Source organism: Sesamum indicum, linkage group LG4 (assembly GCF_026168435.1).
Source record: "Sesamum indicum cultivar Baizhima isolate 11 linkage group LG4, ASM2616843v1, whole genome shotgun sequence".
Classification (NCBI taxonomy): domain Eukaryota; kingdom Viridiplantae; phylum Streptophyta; class Magnoliopsida; order Lamiales; family Pedaliaceae; genus Sesamum; species Sesamum indicum.
The window spans coordinates 18,579,592-18,600,982 of NC_142660.1; the positions used below are offsets into that span (position 1 = coordinate 18,579,592).

At 33.4% G+C, this 21,391-nt stretch overlaps 2 protein-coding genes and 1 non-coding gene across 4 annotated transcripts; 1 reads left to right on the forward strand and 2 right to left on the reverse strand.

Moving 5' to 3' along the window:
- Window positions 1–7,777: 7,777 nt before the first annotated feature.
- LOC105161038 (putative RNA-binding protein C1827.05c) lies at window positions 7,778–11,285 on the forward strand. Its single transcript, XM_011078599.3, has 9 exons — window positions 7,778–7,902; window positions 7,990–8,089; window positions 8,212–8,326; window positions 8,421–8,476; window positions 9,428–9,475; window positions 9,581–9,678; window positions 10,283–10,352; window positions 10,436–10,546; window positions 10,866–11,285. The coding sequence occupies exons 2-9, from the start codon at window positions 7,994–7,996 to the stop codon at window positions 10,914–10,916; spliced, it is 645 nt and encodes a 214-aa protein (XP_011076901.1). The 5' UTR covers window positions 7,778–7,902; window positions 7,990–7,993; the 3' UTR covers window positions 10,917–11,285.
- A 1,338-nt stretch (window positions 11,286–12,623) lies between these two features.
- TRNAR-UCG (transfer RNA arginine (anticodon UCG)) lies at window positions 12,624–12,697 on the reverse strand. The gene has a single exon. It is a non-coding gene; the product is annotated as a tRNA-Arg (tRNA).
- Window positions 12,698–13,252: 555 nt separating this feature from the next.
- Window positions 13,253–17,713, reverse strand: LOC105161039 (RING-H2 finger protein ATL38). 2 transcript variants are annotated; one of them, XM_011078601.3, is made up of 3 exons: window positions 16,746–17,713; window positions 16,057–16,154; window positions 13,253–13,883 (listed from the first exon to the last, which is right to left on the reverse strand). In XM_011078601.3, the coding sequence occupies exons 1-3, from the start codon at window positions 16,902–16,904 to the stop codon at window positions 13,454–13,456; spliced, it is 687 nt and encodes a 228-aa protein (XP_011076903.1). In that variant the 5' UTR covers window positions 16,905–17,713; the 3' UTR covers window positions 13,253–13,453. The 2 variants fall into 2 exon arrangements, with proteins under 2 accessions (XP_011076903.1, XP_011076902.1); XM_011078600.3 differs by having other exon boundaries at window positions 13,253–13,889.
- Window positions 17,714–21,391: the final 3,678 nt, after the last annotated feature.

Below are 21,391 nucleotides of genomic sequence, written 5' to 3' on the forward strand. Positions count from 1 at the left end.
TAAAATTAGGAATGTTTATTTTCTGTTTTCCTATATTTGTAGTCAACATAACATCTGCATATTTGTTATTCACCTAACAATTTCTTAAATTGCCCTTCTTACCTCTAATTTGTCAACTTTTATTTTCGATTTAGCTAATTCATTAATGTTTGAATCTTTAATTTGATTTCTGATTACACAAATTATTAATGTTTTGTAAATTTAATTGACAAAATGTTTAAATTGTATATGTTTCATTGGTTGTATTGGCATGGCCAAACGCTTATAAAAGGAACTTCGGAGATGAAAATTAGCGAACATCTTCAGCCATCACATCACTAAAATGAAGTACACCATAATTAAAATCCTCTTGCTATTTCTCGGCATGGAAGTGGAGATTCTCCAAGCATGTGTTACACAACAAGAAACTGTTTACGTTATTAATAATCTCCCTCCGAATTCTGCGCCGTTGAAACTGCATTGTGCTTCCAAAGACGATGACTTGGGATATCATACGCTTTCCACAAACCAAGATTATCATTGGAGTTTTTGTGATGATGTCATCCCGAAAACTTTGTATTTTTGTCATCTCTGGTGGGGTTCTAAGAATCAAGCTTTTGACGCTTATAAACAAACATGGGTGAGACCTGGAAGCGATCAGCACTATTGGGTGGCAAAAAGTGATGGAATTTATTTTTCAGAGCAAAATACTCCAAGTTCGTTCATCAAAAAATATAATTGGAACAATTAGAGGCCATGAAAAATTGTTATCCCACGAGGATGTTTTTAAATATTAAATATGAATGAAGTTCAACTCTCTCTCTCTCTCTTCTTTTATTTGTGTGCTATTATAGTAATTGGGTTAAAATAGAAATACTTTTGCAAAAAGAATGCAGAATATAAAGATAATTCTTTTTGCAAATATATATCTTCATTTCTTTACTGTCTTTCAACAAAAGTACCACATATTTTTATCTCTACCATTTTGATCATCCGAAATAGATTTACATATATAGCCCCAATTTTTTTCTTAATACAAGTCAAGATTTAGTGCTATAATATCCAAATATCAAGTTAGATAACTAAACGCTACATTTAAGTTAGAGGAAAAAAATTGTTAGCCCCTTAAAGATGAAGGACCAAGGTTGCAATATAAAAATTACAACTCGAACTTCTACATCATCAAATTCACCAAAAGTCTTAATTTATATGGTGAGACGGCCGTCAGCGTGGAATTTTCAGGCAAAATCAGTCGGATAAAGGACAAAAATTTCCAAATTCTTTAAAGTTACAACACTAAAATGCCAATTTTAATTTGAATAGGACCAGAATTTCCAACTCCCTGCTTTATAGGACTCAATTGCATTTTTTTCCTATTTGAGGTAAGAATATTTTAATTTGTCACAATAATGAAATTCATGATCCTAATAATTACTATTATTTTTTAAAAAATTATTATTAATAAGAATTAGTGACAAAAATATGTGCATAAAGTTGTCACTAAATATAATTATTTACATGTACAGTGACGATCTAGTGACCATAAATAATAATTATCACTATATTGTATTGTCTTGAAGTTCTCATTACAAATGTGCGACTAATTTGGGTCTGGAAACCTTCGGTTTCTTACTTGCCAACTTGGGTCTGGTTTCTTTGCATCCTTGTCCCACTTGTGGGGGGGTGGGGGGGGCTGTTGAGAATGTTCCAGCTTCGGAGATGAAGCTAGCCATTTTTGCTGCAGAACATCAACTGGGAGATGTTTGGGAAGATGATGACGTTGCTGTTTTTTTTTTATTTGAAGCGGGATAGAAGTCGTGTTTTATAGCTACGCGATTTTTGGTTGTCTTTGTGTTATTTACTGAGTTTTCATGTGAGTCATTTATTCGGCTCCTGAGTGACCCATGTAATATAAGGAGGTAATTTACTCATTTTTTAAAATACCAGTAATAAATTGTTGTTTATTTCTTATTGGGAGGTAATTTACTCATTTTTAAAAATACAAGTGGTAAATTGCTATTTATTTTTTATAGAGCGGTAATTACTCATTTTCAATATCATAGAAGTTTTAAATCCAAACAGATTAAATCGGAGAGAGAGAGAGACTTTAATAGACAATATAGAACAATATACAATGTTAAAATTTTCACATATCGAATATTATTATTATTTAAAAAATGGAGAGGAATAGAAGATTCATGTTCAAATCAATGTAGGACATCATGATTACCCCTCGCATTGAATTATTTATACCTTTTTTATTTCTAAGTCTGACTTCAGTAGGGAAGGCAGCATGGCAATGCCATTACGCCCGTAATTACTTACTAATACTAAGTTAATGGAGCAGAGCTTATTAAAAAATCATACAAATTTCCAAACAAACTAAATCTTAATTCAGACCAACTTTTAATTTAGTCCGGACATCTTAAAATAATTTAGAAACTTCTCAAAAGTATTTATGAAACAGTAGCTTGGAAAGAAGTTGAAACTTAGCAAATCACGTGGCATAAACTGTAAAAATCAGACAGAATTTGCCCAATACAAGAGGTTGGGCTGACCTAAATTCGCTTGGAATCAGTTAAGTTGGTCCTAAATACTAATACATAAGACCGGCCTTGCCTAAGAACTCCTGGTCCTAGGCCAGACCTGGTTCGGGATAGTGGGTTGATTCGGTTGGGCCAATTATTTCTAATAAAGAATGTGTATTTTTCTTAGTTAACCATACTAGTAAGTTTTTAAAAAATTTGATCTCTAAAACCCTTGTCGTTATTGTTTTCTTCTAAATTTTTAGTGCATTAATTTATTAATACTTTTTCTTTATTGTTTTCAACATTTATCTTAAGTGTTCTTTGGCTTGTTTTTATTAATCAAATAATTATATAAATGACGTAGTTTTAGCTAATGGCTTGTTATAATTTTTTGTTTTATTTAACTGCCTTTTTTAGTACTTCATAAAACAATCATAAATTTAAATAATTATTCAACAAATATCTCAATTTTATGAAAAATACAAATAAAACATGCCCAATCGGGCCTAATTTCTGCCTGGGCCTGGGCCTAGGCTAGGACTGGACGAGTCCTCAATCAAGTTGGTCCATGCGTCCTACCTGGTTTTATTAATTTCAATTGGGGCCCATTTAAGGCCCAGGGCCGACCATGAAAAGTAGTGAGTTGATCTTAGGCTTGTGTTCTTTCAGGCTGATCTGTGCAAATTCTAGACTAGCTTGATCTTTTGTACACCTTGACTTAGACATTTTGGCTAAACTTTTTCAAAAAAAAAATATTTTAGGAACTTAATATGTTGGATCTTATAATAAAATAAAATAAGTTTATGAAGTGTTTGGATAAAATAAGATGTTCAAACTTATAAGATGTGAAAACATATTATAAGATATTAGGGTGTTTGGTATAATAAGTTCTTTTATTGATAAAATGACTAAAATGGTCATGATACTATTAGAATAAAATGAATTGTTATTTCTTGACATATTTTAGTTTAGAAAATTTTAAAATGCTTTTATGAATAGTTCACATTAGTTTAGTCCCAAACAAAAAATTAATAGATAATCTTTTTACAGTAAAAAGAATGACGAATTATTACCTAAACTTTTGAATAAAAATAATGTGTATATACATTCATGCTCGTCGAATATTAATATAGATATATAGTTTATATTTTTTTTATTAATGCAATGATTATTTCTAATCGTATTTATAATGTCTTGAATTTATATTTTTCAATAAATATAATATCAATACCAATTTATTTTTATTTATTTATAATAATTTATTATTAAATAATTGAGTATTTTCTGTTTTTCGAATGTTAGAAAAGTTAAATAGTTAAAAAAGATTTTAAATCCTAGAGAGAGAAGAGTGCGTGTATGTGTGACGGGGAGAGAGAGAGACGGGAGAATGTGTGTGGTGTGTGTGTGCGTGTGTGTGAGAGAGAGAGAGAGAGAGATAAAGTGTGTGAGTTTGTGAATGTTGATATCATATAAAATTAATTTTATATAATTTATAAGATCTTATAAAAAAAGTTAGAAAAGTTAACTTTTATTTAAAAAGCTTATAATATCTCAAACTAAGATTTTTAAAGAGTTTATAAAATCCAAATATATTATTTTGAGATTTTATAAGCTCTTAAAAACAATTGCCAAACACTTTATTTAAGCATGTAAACTCTCTAACATCTTATAAGATCTTTATATGAGCTTATAAGCTTAGCCAAACACCCTCTAAAAATTCTCGTAGGAAAAAGAAAAAAGACTTGTGTTCTAATGAAATTGGATTTCTAAATTACCACCTAGTTTGTTTTTATCTTGTTGGAGAAATAGCATTTTTAGTGTCATACCCATTTCACTTTTGGTTCCATTGGTTACGGTTTTAGCACTTTTAGTTTTGTAACTTAAAAAAATTAGCACATTTATTCCCAATCCACTTTTTCGTTTATACTTTAATGGTGTAGGCCACGTACCTAGCACGCGGGTGTTAAGTACTTTAGATTGAAAAAAAAAATGACACACTTCCCAACTTGGAACCACTTTTAGGGGAAAATAATAACCACATTTGAGGGGGGAAGCAAATCTTAAAGGAAATTAGAAGCAAAGAAAGGTGAATATCGCTTTTCTCTTACAAAAATTGAATCCAACTAGAAGCAACACGAATAATCATGTCTTCGACAAGTGAACTAAGTAAGTTAAATGGAACATTCATATGCTACTGTTGGACGAAGGACCAATTTTCCCTCCAAAAATACTTAATGCCCATGTGCTACGCACGTAACCTACACTTTTAAATTTATAGCTGAAAAAGTGGATGAGGGCTAGAAGTGCTAATTTGTATGTTATAGGACTAAAAGTGCTAATCCCATAATAAATGAGACTAAAAGTATAATGAACTTAATTTCTGGACTAAAAATGCTGCTGTCCCTATCTTTTTGAAGATCTGAAGCAAATGCATGGAGATTCTATTCCATGCTTACACATTAATTTTCAATGATTATATTTGAATATATTTGATTATAAACTTTAGGGATGATTAATTATGGCATTTGCCATTATTTTATGTTGTCTTTCTTCATTGAATTTTTATTACACCCCACAATTAGTTGTAACAGCACTGAATACTTATAAAAGAAACTTTGGAAGATGAATGTCTTCAACCATTACCCTACAAAAATGAGATATTTCATGATAAAAACCCTCTTATTCTTTTTCCTTATGGAAGTCAAGATTCTCCAAGCGTGTTCTCTCACACGCCAACAAACTGTTCACGTTGTTAATAATCTCCCTTCAAATACTGAACCATTAAAATTGCATTGTGCATCAAAAAATGATGATCTGGGATATCATACGCTTTCTACCAATCAAGATTTTCAATGGAGTTTTTGTAATAATGCAATTCCTGCAAAAACTTTATTTTTTTGTCATCTTTGGTGGGGATCAAAGGATCAAGCTTTCGATGCTTATAAAGAAAAATATCCAGGACAGCCTGGTGGTCAATACTATTGGGTGGCGAAGAGTGATGGTATTTATCATTCTAAAACACCTTCTCTAAGTTCTTTGAAAAAGATTTATGATTGGAATAATTAAAGATTTGTATCTTTTTCCATGATATTATCATAAGTTCAATATGTCCCAACTAATTGGTGTAATAAGCTACATTTTATTACAATTACTTTGCATCAGGTCTTTATTAACGTCAATCATTCTCGTAGGTATAAATTAATTCCCCAAAAAAATAATATTTATCATTCTGACGAGTAATGTAGCATGGCAATGCCATAATGCCTGGCTTGCTCATAAACATCAAGGGTTGTTCACCATAAGAAAATGGCTTAAAAATAACGAATTTATAATATAATATATCTTATTTGAAAAAAAAAATCAAGTCTTTTATTATTTTGAGGTTGGGTTTAATTTATTGATTTTCTTTATAAATGTAATATTTATGTTATATATTAGATGTTAGTTTAACTCATTTGATTGAGTACTTTTAAATGAATTTTCTTCCTTTTATTCATTATGTTGAGTTGTATTCATTTACATAAATTGACACTGATATAAAAGAGAGAATTAAGATAAAAAATATAAGTAACACTAAAGTTAAAAGGAATGACTTTCCAGCTCTTAATATTAGAGTACGTGTTTTTTATGTTAAGTGTTAACGGCAGAATGTGAGTCGGACCAATGTTACAACGTTTTTCAGCTAACTTAGTCTATTTTAGTGAAACACTGGACTAAAATTAAAAAAAACAATACAATCAGGGGTTAAATTTGAAATGACCACTTCCTATCTCATTACCGGGACATCCACGGAATGGTCTGCCTAGATTAATACTAGTCCACAACAAACGAACAACCACCTCCGCACCACAAGTACATATACATACGAGGTCGTCTCACGAACATGAAGAATGTTGCCTATTTGATGCTTTACCTCCTGAATTCGTCCCACTACCGACATTGTGGCACAATGACCATTCTCCATCTATTACTACCTATAAACCATTAGTATTATATGTTTAAAGATTTTTGTTGACATGAATTTTCTATAAATGATGGTAAAAAGGATTATGCGACAATGCATAACAAGCGGTAAGAGGTAAAAAAATAAACGAATTCTCCAAATGCAGATAGGCAATTTGTCATATACAGGCAATACGTTAACTCCTCGGATATAAAAATGTAAACTTAAATTTATCATAGAATTCAAGAAATACTTGACAAATTTGTGGCAAACTCACAGTTGTTCCCAATTGGTTCCCAATTTGTGACAATGTATACTGACAAAACTGCTTGTCTTATTAATGGTCAAAAATGTAATTTCACATTCCAATGCTGAGGTTATTAAGTCCTAGTAAACATGTTTTCCTCTAATCATGGAATTGTCTATGTGCTAAGTAAACGTCGGATTCTTGTGTCTCACTCTTGCGATCCTGAAGGGTATTCAAATTCAATCCTAAACCCTGTTAATCCTATCCTTCTTGGTCAACAAGGCGTAAAAGAGTACTTACATGTTCTTGTATCATATATCTCTATTTCTTTTGACGAGTATTGGTGGTTCGTAGCAATATAAGTTAATGTGAGAATTTGTTATGAAATTTAAAATATCCCAAATGCTTGATTGAATGATGAAATTAGGGTTTATGGCTGGATATTGGACTTTTTGCTTTCACTCTATTGATAGATATAATGGCAAATTTGTATTTACTAATTCCTTTTATTTGAATTTTATTGTTATAATTTAAGATCACTACAACAACATACATTTATTTTAAAATTCAACATATATTAAAATTATTAGTTAATATCTCATATATTAGATCTAGATTATCTAAAAGAAGCTTAATCAACAATTTAGTATGATTTGATAATTTTTTTTATAAATAAATATCTAATATAATTTATATGATTTTTATTGGTATATTTCAATATTCACTTAAACAAAATGCATATGTTCAAAATTTTCATCATATATAAAAATTATCAGTCAATATCTCATGTAAATAATTCATTTATTTTTTATGTTTCAAATGTTTCAAAGAAAAAAAAATTAATCTTGATCCCGAGTTTGGCTCATAAGCCTGAGCTTGAGCCCCTTGCATGGTCTCAAGCCTGTAGCTTTCATGCTCGTCAAGGTCGAGCCTAGAGTTTTCGTCGAGCTCGACTCATTCGCACCAATATACTAGTATATTATGAAGTTGATGTATTACTTAATTCTTGAATGGAATAAAATATTGATTCGGTAATATAATTATGGTTTAAACATATATATATATATATATATAATAAAGAAATAAAATAATAAAATATACTCGCTACTATCTCCACTACTTCAATCCAATTTTTGAAAAGCCTCAATTAGGGTTTGAAGCCTTCTTTCTCTTCCCCTCTGCGTCTCCCCTATTCACAACGCCGGGTAAACCCTCACGGAACTAAATATAGTGTTTCTTTTTGGCTTGAATATGATCTAAACTTGCTCAAGTTATTGTGTTGGTTTCTACAGAGATATGGGAGCCAAGGCCAAGAAGAAAGTGATGATGAAGAATTTGAAGAAGGCATCGGCCCAGTTCTCCGCTGCCAAGGATGAAACTCATGATTTCTTGGTATGTTTGCCCGTTCCTAGATAATTCATTATTTATGCTCGCATTCATATGTTTGCACTTTTGTTTATTGATTTTTTGAGAGTTATGTGTATGTAATTGATTTTTTTATGTTTGGAAAATAGCCGTTGGAGGGTGGTCCAGCCAGGGATCTTCCGAAAGCTCAAAATGGAGAGAATAAAGCTAGAGTTTTGTACATTGGGAGAATCCCGCATGGATTTTATGAAAATGAAATGGAAGGTCTGTTTGTATGAATTGTTGCGAATTCTTGAGTTCAGTTTACACTGTTGTGTATTCTCGATGAGTATTATTGTACTAAGATTGGCTTTGGCAGCTTTCTTTAAGCAGTTTGGTACTATCAAAAGGCTGAGGATTGCAAGGAATAGGAAGGTTTGTTTCTTAATTTCTGCAGTTTCCTAATGCTTAAGCAAGCATATTAATTTGTTCTGGGAGCACTATCCTTCATTTGGGTCTGGATAACTTTTTCTTGCATTGATATGGAGAACATTTGATTCAAAAATCTGTGATAATGGGGAAAGGTTGAAGTTTTTGTTATCATGCGGAAAATAATTTGATTTATGTGTTCGCAAGTTGTTACAATGAGTTGTCGTGTGTTACTTAGATTGGGAAGTGAGGGAAAGAGTGAATTTTAGTTGTTGCCAAACTATAGAGGAGAATGATGAGATTCAGATGCAGGATTGGTTGCAGTTAAAGTGTTGATAGGTCTGGACTCTGGTATAGTCAACTCATAATGATTTTCTGGTCTTCCTCCTCAGTGTTTTGATATTCATAACCATATTAGGTGAATACATAAATAGGATGGGTGAGATAAGAGAATCTAAGCTGGGAAAGGCCTAAGGGTGTAACATTATAGATTGAGTTATATATGATTCTTGCTTTTAGTATATGTGTGTGGAAGACTAGCCATCACAGGAACAGGAAGAGTTTGATTTGCCATAAAAATCTTTTAACTACAAACTTCTTGAAGCACGAAATGTATTTTGTTAAGTTGTGTTGTTTTGAAATGACAAAGCTTTAGTTTGAAAATTTTGATGCTGATTATAGATTTTTCCATTTACCATTTGGAATTTGAATTGAGTTGGTCGACTTATCAGCTTATGACTGCATTTATGTGATGGCATGAAGAATGTGCATGGTTATAATCAAATGATTATGATTGTTCATATCATCAAAGTCTTACAATGCAAAGCGGCTTGTAGTCCCTAGAATATCTGATTGTGTGCATTTGTGCAGAAGTTTCACTGGTACCTCCTGCATGCATCCATACAAGCTGTGATTTATGCAGTTTGTGTATTAATTTCTTTCTCCTTTTTTGGACAGACAGGGAAATCAAAGCATTTTGGGTTCATTGAATTTGAGTCTCCTGAGGTTGTACACTTATACTTGGGCAAAGATATTAACATTACTAAAACTTCTGTGCTATTTCTTAACACGTGCCACCTTTTCTCACTCCTGTTTTTTCGATTACTGCAGGTTGCAAAAGTTGTTGAAGAATGCATGCATAATTATTTAATGTATGAGCATCTGTTGCAAGTTCGTCTTGTTCCTCCTGAACAAGTTCATCCAAAAATGTGAGGAATTATGATTGTCAAGATATGCTCGGTTAATTCATTCTTACGCCCGTGATGAATGTCTTCTTTAAGTAATGCATGGTTTCAATTTTTTAAAATACATCATATTTAAATGGAAAAAAGAAAATAAAAACCAGTTCCCTACTAAACATTGGGCATTAAATTGGGCTTGGGTCCGTGGTTTTATCCAAAATATGATGTGGTTTAACTTGAGATTTTAAAGAAGCTGTCTCTATGCATCTGTCATGTCCCTCTACATATCGCACACTTAAGAATATATCTTTTTGTAGATTGATATCTCCCTGTTATGATTCTAATACATTAAAACCATAATTATGTGATCTATTTGAAGTAATCCGTTATGTGTAAAGTCTGATGAGATTTTGCATCTGAATCCTTTCCTTAGAACAATTGAAACAATTAAGAAAGAAATATAAACGAGGATCCTTTCGAGACAAATGGAAAGGGGAAAAACCAATTGGAAAAGCAAAACTAGTGAAGGCTATATATACTCACATGATTCTTATTACTGAAGTTACTAGTGTTGAATATAAACAATGTCCCTGTACTCAAAACCTAACCATCGAATGTCTAATTTTCTCAGATGGAAAGGTGTGAGCCGCTGGTATAAACCGTTGGATTGGGTTCAAATTGAAAAGAAGCGTCATGATAAGGTACAAGCCATGGTTTAAATGCATAGCTTTTACTCTGCTTGTACATCTTGATTGTAATCCACTCAAATGGGTATAATTTCCAGGAAAGAACCCTGGAGCAGCAGAAGAAATTAGTTGCCGGAATTGTGAAGAGAGACCAGAAACGACGAAAGCGGATTCAGGCAGCTGGTATTGATTATGAGTGTCCAGAAATTGTAAGATATTATGTTACCTTCTTTTTGTTATTTCTGTTTTATATTTCATGCTCTATTAACTCAGACAAATGACATAATTTCCCTTGCATTGAACCCTATTACAAATTAAAACTTTGTCAATTCTCAGTCATTTGATACTGTTATGGTCCATATTTTAACAGCCTCCTTGAACTATATTCTCTTGTCCAAGGATGTTCTCTCTTTAACTTTTGTCTAATAAAAGTTCTAATTGATATTATATGAAATTGTATGGATGTAAACTTTGAAAGAAGAAGGTCAATTCTCTGCCCCACCAAATGAATCACGTTGGCTTCTGCAGGTGGGCTGCATGCAGAGCGGTCCAAAGAAGCTTAGGTTTGATAACGAGTAGGTCTTTGAGGCACACCAGAAGCAGCGGCTTCCACAATACATCCTGTGGAATTCTGAGGGCTGGCTCAAAATCACGTCTTACCTCCGAGACCAATGTCCCCCCGGTTGGAGCCCCTCTCTATCCCACATGGGGAGATTAAACTGATATTGTGTTATTTTACTCCAAAAGTTCTTATACTGTAGAAGGTGCAGATTTCACTTGCTTGTTAGTGACTTTGATTGAGAAATCTTTTGGAACATCAAATAGATGAGATGCTACTTGAAGCATGTAATACTGTGTAATTACTACACTTGACTTCATTAACTTTTGGCATCTATCACTCTGAAATTTTTGCACCTTTATTGGAAGAGTTTTGCTTGTATTGTTTGATGTCTGTGATGTGATTTTGTGGTCATTGCTGGTTTGGTTTCAAGGCAAATGTACTATTACATATTATTTCTTTGTTTTCCCATCCCTCTTGGAGGAAAAAGAAATATAATGTGAAAGAAGGTGAAATCAATTTAGGTAAAACTACTCAAATAAAAGTAGATTACTTTTACAAAATAATGAGATTGTAATATACCTTGATATTTTATATTTTTAAATTGAAGCGATAAATTATTATTAAATAAAAAGATAATATTTATTATGACGTAAAACAATATTTCATGCATATAACACAGTTTGAACTCGTGACCTTTAAGATCATGAAATCTCAACTTTCCCAACTGAATTGGGCCTTATTATCTTCTATTCCTTGTTTTCACTATGTGTCTGGATGGAATTCAATTTCGATGGTAAATTGATTATTTATTTATTTTTAACAAGAATTTATGATCTAAAAACTCATTACTTCTACAAAATGATACTAAATGTAAAAACATAAACTTATCAGATTTACCATTTTCATATCTTACTATTTTTAGTGAGAGTATTGAGTTATCTTAATATTTGCATCAAGTAACTATTATTTATCGCATAGTTTTAAGGATAATTACATTTATATTCCCTTCTATGGTCTATTTATATAAATTATCCATATCTTTTAAATAATTACATAAAGCCCTAACCGCAAAAAAATAGGACTAGTTTGTAGATGCTAAAATTTTTAGGGGTGTGTGTAATTTTTTAAAAATGTAGGATGGTTTGTGTAACTGGTATTAACATTTTGGTGGGTGTATGTGTAATTATATAAAAGATACGTGTGGTTTGTGTGAACAGGCCATAAATTTAGGGATGTAAATGTAATTTTTCCTAATTTTAGTTATATTACTCATGCACAATCGGGTTAGATAAACAAAATAATATATATATATATAAATATATTTTTAAATTACTTATAATTTAAATAATTCATTTTTATCAATTGAAAATTAATGGCTGTTAAAACAAAAGTATAATGTATAAATAACTAAAAATTTTAACGCCGTTAAGGATAACAAACAACAAGGGAGAGTGCAATATTTCGAATAACATAGGATTTTTTTTCTCCTATTTCATTAACACAAGGGAAGTTTCAGCTAATTTTTCATAAGATAGAGGGGTTTTATTGAGAAAGCAGCTAGTGACGACATGTTTTTTTTCGTAGTATATTGAATTTTCTATTTCCCAGAAAGCGTTAAACACGTTTATGGGAGTAGTTAGGACTTTGCAGCAAACGCTTTCTTTTGGTTCTTGACAACGATTAATGGGATACCCATAAAAGGAAAATAAAAATATAGAAACTCACAACCACAGTGGGAGTCGAACCCACGACCTTTTGATCCGAAGTCAAACGCGCTAATCCACTGCGCTATGCGGTCTGGTTGGTTTATGGCATTTATGAGTAGTATATCTTTAAGAGTGATGAAGAATAGCCCAAGATCCAAGATCCAAGATCGTGTATTGTTGGATTATTTCTATACAAAGGAAAACTGGAGTTGCGGTTTTGACGCACGCATGAGCATCGGATTGTGTACTGTTGGATTAATACACAATAATATATTATGTGTGGTGCAACGATTGATGGCTCAAATGTACACAATCCACATGCACGGCATCACCGGGCCTTATAAGTGAATAGTTATGATTGTTCAAAATTGTAAATTTTAAAAGTTTTCAAATAGTTAGTCGTGTTTCAAAATGTATTCTTCGACTTTATTTTAGTTGAAAAATGGCATCCTATTCTCGAAATCTTTTGGGTTAAATGTAACAGCATTCTCTGTAGAAATACTGTTAAGATCTTTTGGCTCAATCTTCTTGATCAGTACACCCATCATATAACATGTAATTTACTTATCGGGTGATTAGTCAAAGTTCGGTGGATCGAATTTGAGCAAGAATTTCAAAGGTTCTAAAGCACCATAGTCCCCCAAACATGTAGCAAATTTCATACCATTCTACTTTCTAAACTGAACTGAGAAAACTTCTGTCTACACGAGAGAAAAAGGGAAAACAAGAAAAAGAAGCTAAGACAAAGAAATAACACTAACGACTTATTTACAGAAATGCAGAGGTGAAACAATTTAGAAAAAGGGTGATCAGGACCGGCAGCAGCAGCAGTTGTGGTCGAAAAACTTTTACTGGCACGACGGGCTCCCTACTTTTCTATTTCCCGAAGTTTTGATACTCTGTTCATGATTGATGGAGACGGCGTTGCTATGTCCAATGTCATTCCCGTCACCTTCTAAGTGACAGCCGACCTCCTGGATGGGGTCGATAATCTCGTTGTCAATGGATCTTGGCGAACGCCTGTGTCCGTTCGCCATGCAATGACAATAATGTGCATTTATGGGTTGCATAGTGTACTGAGATCGGAGAGCTGAGCTAAACATTGGCTGCATGAACCACTTTCTCTCGGAAGGTTGACGGAGAGAGATTCGACATACTGGACATGTGGAGTGCTGCTGCAGCCATATGTCGATGCACATTGCATGAAAGGAATGTCCGCAGACGGGCAGGACACGCAGTGTATCCTCCTCATGGTAGTCGGACAGGCATATGGTGCACCTGCGACTTTATAGTTTTAGGTCAAAATGACGAGTTATAAGTATATGGACAGCAGGTATAAGTATCTTGCAAAAATATACAGTTTAGCAGAACTAGAAGTACAGATAAGGTGAGTACAGCTCCTTCAGAGAACATAAATATGCAGTGATGATACAAATTTTATTGTCCGGCATGATCAAGCTATGTATTTGACAGTTTCGACTTTCCACAATGTAAACCAATCAAAAATTTTGAACCAAACCAATATTTGCTGTTTTAAAATTACACCGGCCGACTGATGAACATTGATTTGCTTGGGAAGATTTATGCATTTCCATGATATCAAACATGTGTGCAGCAAAGTAGAAAGGAAGCCTCTAAGGTTAATGGAGTTCGAAACTCCATCACAACTATCCTTCGTGATGTAAATCTGCACATTTTCTTTACAGGAGTGCATACTCTTTGAGTTAATTGTTTTGTACAGTTTCGTTACAGGCTTAAAATTAATTATGGTCCAATACCAGATGCAATATTTTTTCTTGCGAACAAAATACAAGATTGTAGCTTTAAATGGTGAAAAGAACCGTAAATGCCAATACTTAAACTGAGCAGTGGAATTGCGAATTTGAGGGCTTCTTTTAGATAATTCGGAGAGAAACAACTTCAGCCGTTGATATCCTAACTCAGGTGGATTACGAATTCGTCACTGCCACTATGTCAGCCATACAACCCATTACCCACCACTTCCAGTGGCCAGCCAGTTATCGACAATTACCCCACCTTGCTTGCAACCTTACATAGATCCCAGCTGCTTAATTATGTGGTCTTTCAACCCTATCAAAGCACATGTTAATGCTGTGCACCCAAATATATCGACAAAAGATGTCTTTTTAAGCACATGGTAATGCTGTGCACCCAAATATATGACGACAAAAGATGTCTTTTAAGGCAAAATTTAAGCCATAAAAGGTGTAGGCTTATACTGAATTGGTCTGACCCCTCTGCATACAGTGGCTCGAGCTCGTTTTGATTGGTATACATTTCAGGGAGGTTACAAGCATTGTAGTATGGTTCATGTGTGTGTCATGGCGATGCATCAGGAATTTAGGAAAAAGAGAGCGAGAAGGTAGGACAAGATAAAGTATGGAGAACGAACTAGCATCACTCTCTGGACAACCAGCTGAAACAACAAGAACAGGACAAATGCCATTCAAGGAATTTTAGCGAAAGAATTTCGGGTCCAGAAAGTAAGACAAGAATCTCGCAGAACCATCTCTTGCTATGCATGTCTATACTCATTGAAATGAAGCTTCCATTTCCTTGAATTGCCCAAATACCATGATTTTTAACCTTAAACCCAACAATCAACATGATATTAACCTGGAGTAACAAAACTTTCTCCTCATTATGGGTATGTAGTGATTCTGGCCTTAATAAAACATCAGTCCCATCTGAGGCAAAACCTTGTTAGAAGCTAAACTCCTGAATCCAAACAAGTTGTTCATCAAGCACCCAACTGATGGATTATTATATATAATGGATAGGAAAAACACCTACTAAAAGCCAGTCTTGCAATCTGCAAGTCACTAAATTTGGTTAAATCCTAAAGGATAGGTGAAACGAAGCTATACTCGTTTGTATACTGAATTGGTTTCTTTAAGCCTAAATTTGCAGAATGATGTGGCTATTTCACTTTTTATTGAAAATCATGAGTTGTCCGTTTCACTTTAAGATACTCTGATGGGCTCTTTTGAACTTAAATGTAATTTGCTCTTATTAGCTTCAATATACATAGTCTATCCCTTCCACACAACACATTTTAGGAACATCGGCATATTACTTAAGCAAAGCAACTGAAGATCATTGTGAATAAAACAGCTAACAAAACTCTAAAAATTGTCATAAACCATAATCTACACTGCACAGTAATAATGACATTGTGCTTGCTAGAACACAATTGTGGAAGATGCTAACTACGGCCAATGTGCAAACACTCAAACAATTTAACCATGCTAAATTTCAAACGACCTCTATTAGGGTCAGAAGCAAAGTAAGTTACTCCAAAGAGATGTAAGAATCTTTAAATCACCATAAGTTTACTCCCATGAAACAAAGAGAAACAGGATATTGCTAAAAACACTTTGGCTGAACTAGCATCACATAAACTCGACAGAATTCGAAAAGATTAACTTACTGAGCATTTTCTTTTGAGGACAAGCATAATTCTCTGTACTTCTTTGTAGGGAAGTCGGCCAGCGCAAGAGGTTCAAGACCATGAATACCCCTCTCCAACTGTCCAAAAACGAAACTCCTTTACATGAAAAGAGTCAGAAGTTATCCAAAGCAAAAATAGTCCTTTGTCAAATATGATGAAACAAGATTCTCAAGAGTCACTCCGACTGAGACAATAAATGAGCAATAAATCCCTCTAAAAGAATGAGAAACTGAGAAACAAAATTGTAACTCATGTTTTCTTAACAAGATCAAGAATCTAGTACAAGTTGGCTTCAGTGGGCTGTTATAAGGAAGTGGAGTAACACCTACAGGTATAAATCACAAAAAGGACAAAAAGAGTGATGCACTATAAAATGCAGAGATGGATTCACTCCAAAACTTCTCAGACTTTTTTTGCAAAATTCTTGACCAAACAAAAACAGCAAAAAAGCAGAGGGATGTAATATAGTTAAGCATGAGCCAATTTCTAATATGAAAACATGAAACAATACAGAACTCAATTAAAGATTTTGGTTCACATCGGGTGGAAAAATGCCGAAAAAAGACAACAAAAACAGAATTAACATGGAAAACATTGTAAGAGCAAAATCTGCAACCAAATCAGAAACAGAATAATGAGTATGATAAAATAGAAACAACAATGCTTACAATGCCAAGATCAGATCCAGATGCCCTGGCAGAAGACCTCCTGGAAACACTCAAATATATTCGAGCACAAATAAGCCTTGTACAGACAAATACTATGAACATAATACTCATACCAAACCCAATCACTGTCATCACCAAATTTATTCCCGAAGACATCATTTTCACCCTTTCTTGATGTTTGTTGCCCACAACATCAAAATCCCAGTTCAGCTTTTTGTTTGTTTCTTCTTCCGTAGTGCACTTCTGCTGTCCCTACTTTCTATGTAATCTTTTCAGTGTCCCACAACCGCAAATCCCAGAGAATTTTCAAAATCTTGCACTGTTCATAACAGCTAAAAGGGAACCCTCCAACAATCTAAGCATCTATATACTAGAAAAGACCAAAAAAAGACTGCATCTTTAAACCATCAGTGCAGACTCCCTTTCGTTTCGCCACTCGAATTTTAAGTTTCATCCCTCATAATACTTGTCTAGCTGTTATTCATATAGCTCTCTCTCTGTCCTACTGTGCATATATGAGCCCATTTGTGTATAAATAAGGAAGCAAGTGTTGTTCAGACCTTACATTTAAAGAAAAGAATAATGGTGGTGCTGGGAGAGAACCCATGGTGGAATTGGGCTGAGGCAAAGTCTAAGGAGCCCCATACTCGGAAATACAAGCAAAACAAGAGAGAGAGAGAGAGAGAGAGATCACAGTGTGATTCAATCAGGTGAAAGAAAAAGACACCTCAAATTCAATGGTAGATGAAAAATAAATTTAAGCAAAAAATTAACAAAAAGAAGAAAAAAAAAAAAAAAGGATTCTGATGAAAAAGAAAAAGAAAAGAGAATTGCCTCTCAGAGCAAACAACAATAAGACAAATCAACAATGGATTCTTCATTCCATGACATTTTTAATCCGTGATATTTTTTTATTTTTATGCTCTTTTTTTTACCAAATAATTAAAAGTTTGCAAAATTCCTTTTTTTTGGTGGGGGGTTGGTTTGATGGTGTGTGCCTGTGGAAAATGAAATCACAGGAGACAAATTGGCTTTGATTCTGCCAACAATAAAATACTGAAAAAATAAAGTTGACATTTCTGCCATTTTTATTATCGTCGTTCTTTATTCATCATAACTTGTGATACTGCACAAACAGTGGCCTTCGGAGTGCTCTTGTGCTGACTGTAATTCACATAATATATATATATATAATTATATCAACTCAATTTTGAAAAAAGCTATTTAAATTAACATGATTACAGAAAGGATAAGCTTTAGATATACTAGCAAGATGTTAAATGCGGGTGTATAAATAATCTTTATTATATTAAATTAAACACATAAAATGAATAATTAGTCAAAATTAATAAAATAAATTAACTTTAATTTATATGAGTTAAAAATACAAATAAGATAAATATAGTTAGGCGTATTTTAAGCAATTTGTATTATACAACCATGGCAATTATTGTAAAAGTTTTCCTCTTAATAAATAGTATAAATATACAAAAAGAATTATATTTATCAATCCACAAGGAATAAATCATAATCAACAACAATAAAAAAGGAATAATGAACGATGGTTTTAATTATCTATTAATTTTAAGAAGCAAGGACAAAATATTTGATATTTTATAGCACGTATTTAATGTCTTTATTATACCAAATGCTCTGATGTAGAATAAATCCTTTAAAACAAGATAATGTTAAGGCCAAACCGAAGGGTTTTACGAGAATGACTCTTCGACGCTTAAGTAAGTCGAGGATTCAAAGTCTTTGATAGAAAGTGTAAAAGTTGAAGTAGCAAAAGTTGTACCTGATGTGGGGGAGCCAATATTTATAGATGTTGATTTATTTGTACGATTTCACGGGCATCCTAAATCCAAAACATGATCAACGGTGTGCAGTGGGGCGTACATATCCTATTCTAAATAATGATAGACTATGGTCCCAAGCGACAAGCTGATACTTTTGCTAAGGAAGGACAACTATCATTTTCACTAAGTATAAAGGTATTTGGGATATCTTAGGTACTTGGACAAATTAAACATGGTTACAAACTTACCCATAAAGTGTTCAAATATACCCCTCTAGAGTTCTCCTCACATACTTGAGTAATGCCTTCAAATCTACGAAGGTCTCTTTGGTATTTAAAAGGTCTCTGATGTGTCATAATTATCCCCACATCAGAAGTCCCTCCACTTATTAAGTAACGGGATCACAGAAGTTGGTAAGTGAGTATAACATGACCTTCAAGCGATGGAAATATTTTGGACTCCTGTAGATCTTAAAATACGTTCGGACTAATTAGAATAAATCTTAATTCCTAGTCAAAATGACATCACTTGGAATTTGAATTTCAAATCCTGAAATAAAGTCTGGCAATTGATGGACACCAATAATCACATCCTTACACTTGTCAGTTATCTATCGTTCAGTCGAGTTGTGGCCAATGCGAGGCGATGTGCCTTATTTTATTTCTGCACTCAAGATGGCAAGCTTTAAATAACAGAACTTAACTGCAAAGTAACCTTTCCTCTACTCCGACATTTTTGTTCCTCCCCTGAAGGTTTTCTGTCTATGCCAAACAAATTTTTATTCTGGAAAATTCTTCACCTTCATGATTTTTTTCTTTGTACGATTAGTTTGTGATGTTTGGTTTACTGATGGGTTCTACTAGTAATTCTGTAAAGAGGACTTTGAGTGAAATCCCGCTTGGAGTCAGATCTGATCCTAAGGATACTGCTTCTGTTCTTGTTGCGAAAAACTGCTTTAGTTGTTGTGGGTAAATAACTCGAAACTCAGTATAAAGCATGAGAATGTAGATCTATTTCTTAAGGAAACCATCACAATGTTTGGTTTTGTGTTTTGGCCCATTTTAGAGATGGGCGAAAACACAAAACCTTGTTTGTTTTTGTGTTTTGCACACCTTCACTAGGTGTGCAATTGTAATTTAATTTTTTTTATTATTTTTTATTCTTCTCTTAACATAAATATATATATTATATTTCACTAACAAACAAAATACTATATATACATACACATATATATTACTAAATATATATATTAAAGACATGATTTGACATTGAACAGTAACTTCTGTCTCCCAAATCTCAACATCAAACATACACCACTTATTTTACATTATTTTATATTATTCAAAACACAAATCCAAATATACCATCTATCTCAAAATACATACTTACTTATCTCTATTTTTCTCTCTCTATCTCCAAAACACCAAAACAAAAACATCCAAAACATTAATCCAAACATAGTGCATAAGTTCTGATCGTCCTTGTTTGGGTCTTTCTACTATAACCGCTTCTGATCTTCAGGCCATTAAATCTCGCATCTTTATTCCAGATGACTATCAACTTCTTTTACCTTTAATGTAGGATACATCTTCCTCCATTTCCGGTGTAGAATTCTCTTGCTGATTTCGAAGCTAGGTTAAGATTTGCTCTACACCCTTTGGTAGAGAGATCCTTAGGAACTTCGGTCTTTGTATGTCTCGATTAACTCTTAGGTCGTTTGCTACCATCTCTGCTTTCATAATTTTGATGACTTTCCTCAAGATAGATCTTTCTTGCAATAACCTTTGTGCTTTGCATCAACTAAAAACTAGTGTTGGAGATGAGAGGCTTTTTACCTTACAAGAAAACTTCAGATTTGTCATACCTTATTTGATTTACCTTCGTGATTTCTTCCTCTTCCACGGGTTCTTCCTTGATTGAAATTTTGACTCCTCTCGTTACATGAGGTATTTTTGTCACTTCCTTCTCTCCTTCATGACCACGTCCTCGACTTTGTCCTCGAGATCCTCCACATCCTCGATCTCTATAGGATATTCCTTGATTTGTCTCCTTCAAAGATAGATTTGTCTTTAAAGCTTGTTCAACCGATTCTTGAATCGGTTTCAACATTCTTTCTTTATGAACTTGCAATGATCCGGCAAGTTCATCGATGGTCATATTGTCTAAATCCTTAGATTCTTCGATGACAACCACGATGTAATTAAATTTTGGATCCAATGATCTCAAAATTTTTGCAACAATGCGATCATCTTTCATATCTTCTTCATATCTTTTCATTTGATTCGTGATAGTCATGACTCTTGAAATGTAATCCGAAATAGATTCGGAATCCCTCATGCCTAGAGATTCAAACTCCCCTCTCAATGTTTGGATACACACCTTCTTTATTTTATCAACACCTTTGAAGGAAGCTTGAAGAGTTTCTCATGCTTGCTTGGAAGTAGTTGCCGCAGCAACTTTTTCGAACATCTTTTCATCCAAACTTTGATGGATGAGGGTGAGTGCCTTTTGATCCTTCTTCTTGGCGGATGCATCATTTTCATCTCCGCCATTCTCCACAGGATCCCATGCTTCATATACTCCAAGCAAACCCTTCATTCTTATGCATCAATTATCATAATTATCCTTGGCGAGAGATGGAACAACAAATGGAGTTTCGTTCTACATCTTCAAGCTTTGTCTCCAATCACAAAGTGGCTCTGATACCAATTTGTTAGAAATTGGAGAGCATAAATCTTTCTAAAAATTCTAAGAGAGGAGAAAACTAATGTGTATTATCTTCTAACTTCTTACAAAATGATGAATACATGGGTATTTATAGGTGATACCCAAGATGTATCTTACACA

Coding starts and splice junctions, on each gene's coding strand:
- LOC105161038 (XM_011078599.3), top strand. CDS start 7,994: ATGGGAGCCAAGGCCAAGAAGAAAGTGATGATGAAGAATTTGAAGAAG. Junction 8,327..8,420: donor TTATGAAAATGAAATGGAAG/GTCTGTTTGTAT, acceptor TGGCTTTGGCAG/CTTTCTTTAAGCAGTTTGGT. Junction 10,353..10,435: donor AAAAGAAGCGTCATGATAAG/GTACAAGCCATG, acceptor TATAATTTCCAG/GAAAGAACCCTGGAGCAGCA.
- LOC105161039 (XM_011078600.3), bottom strand. CDS start 16,904: ATGATGTCTTCGGGAATAAATTTGGTGATGACAGTGATTGGGTTTGGT. Junction 16,155..16,745: donor CTGGATCTGATCTTGGCATT/GTAAGCATTGTT, acceptor GTTTTTGGACAG/TTGGAGAGGGGTATTCATGG. Junction 13,890..16,056: donor TCCTCAAAAGAAAATGCTCA/GTAAGTTAATCT, acceptor AAAACTATAAAG/TCGCAGGTGCACCATATGCC.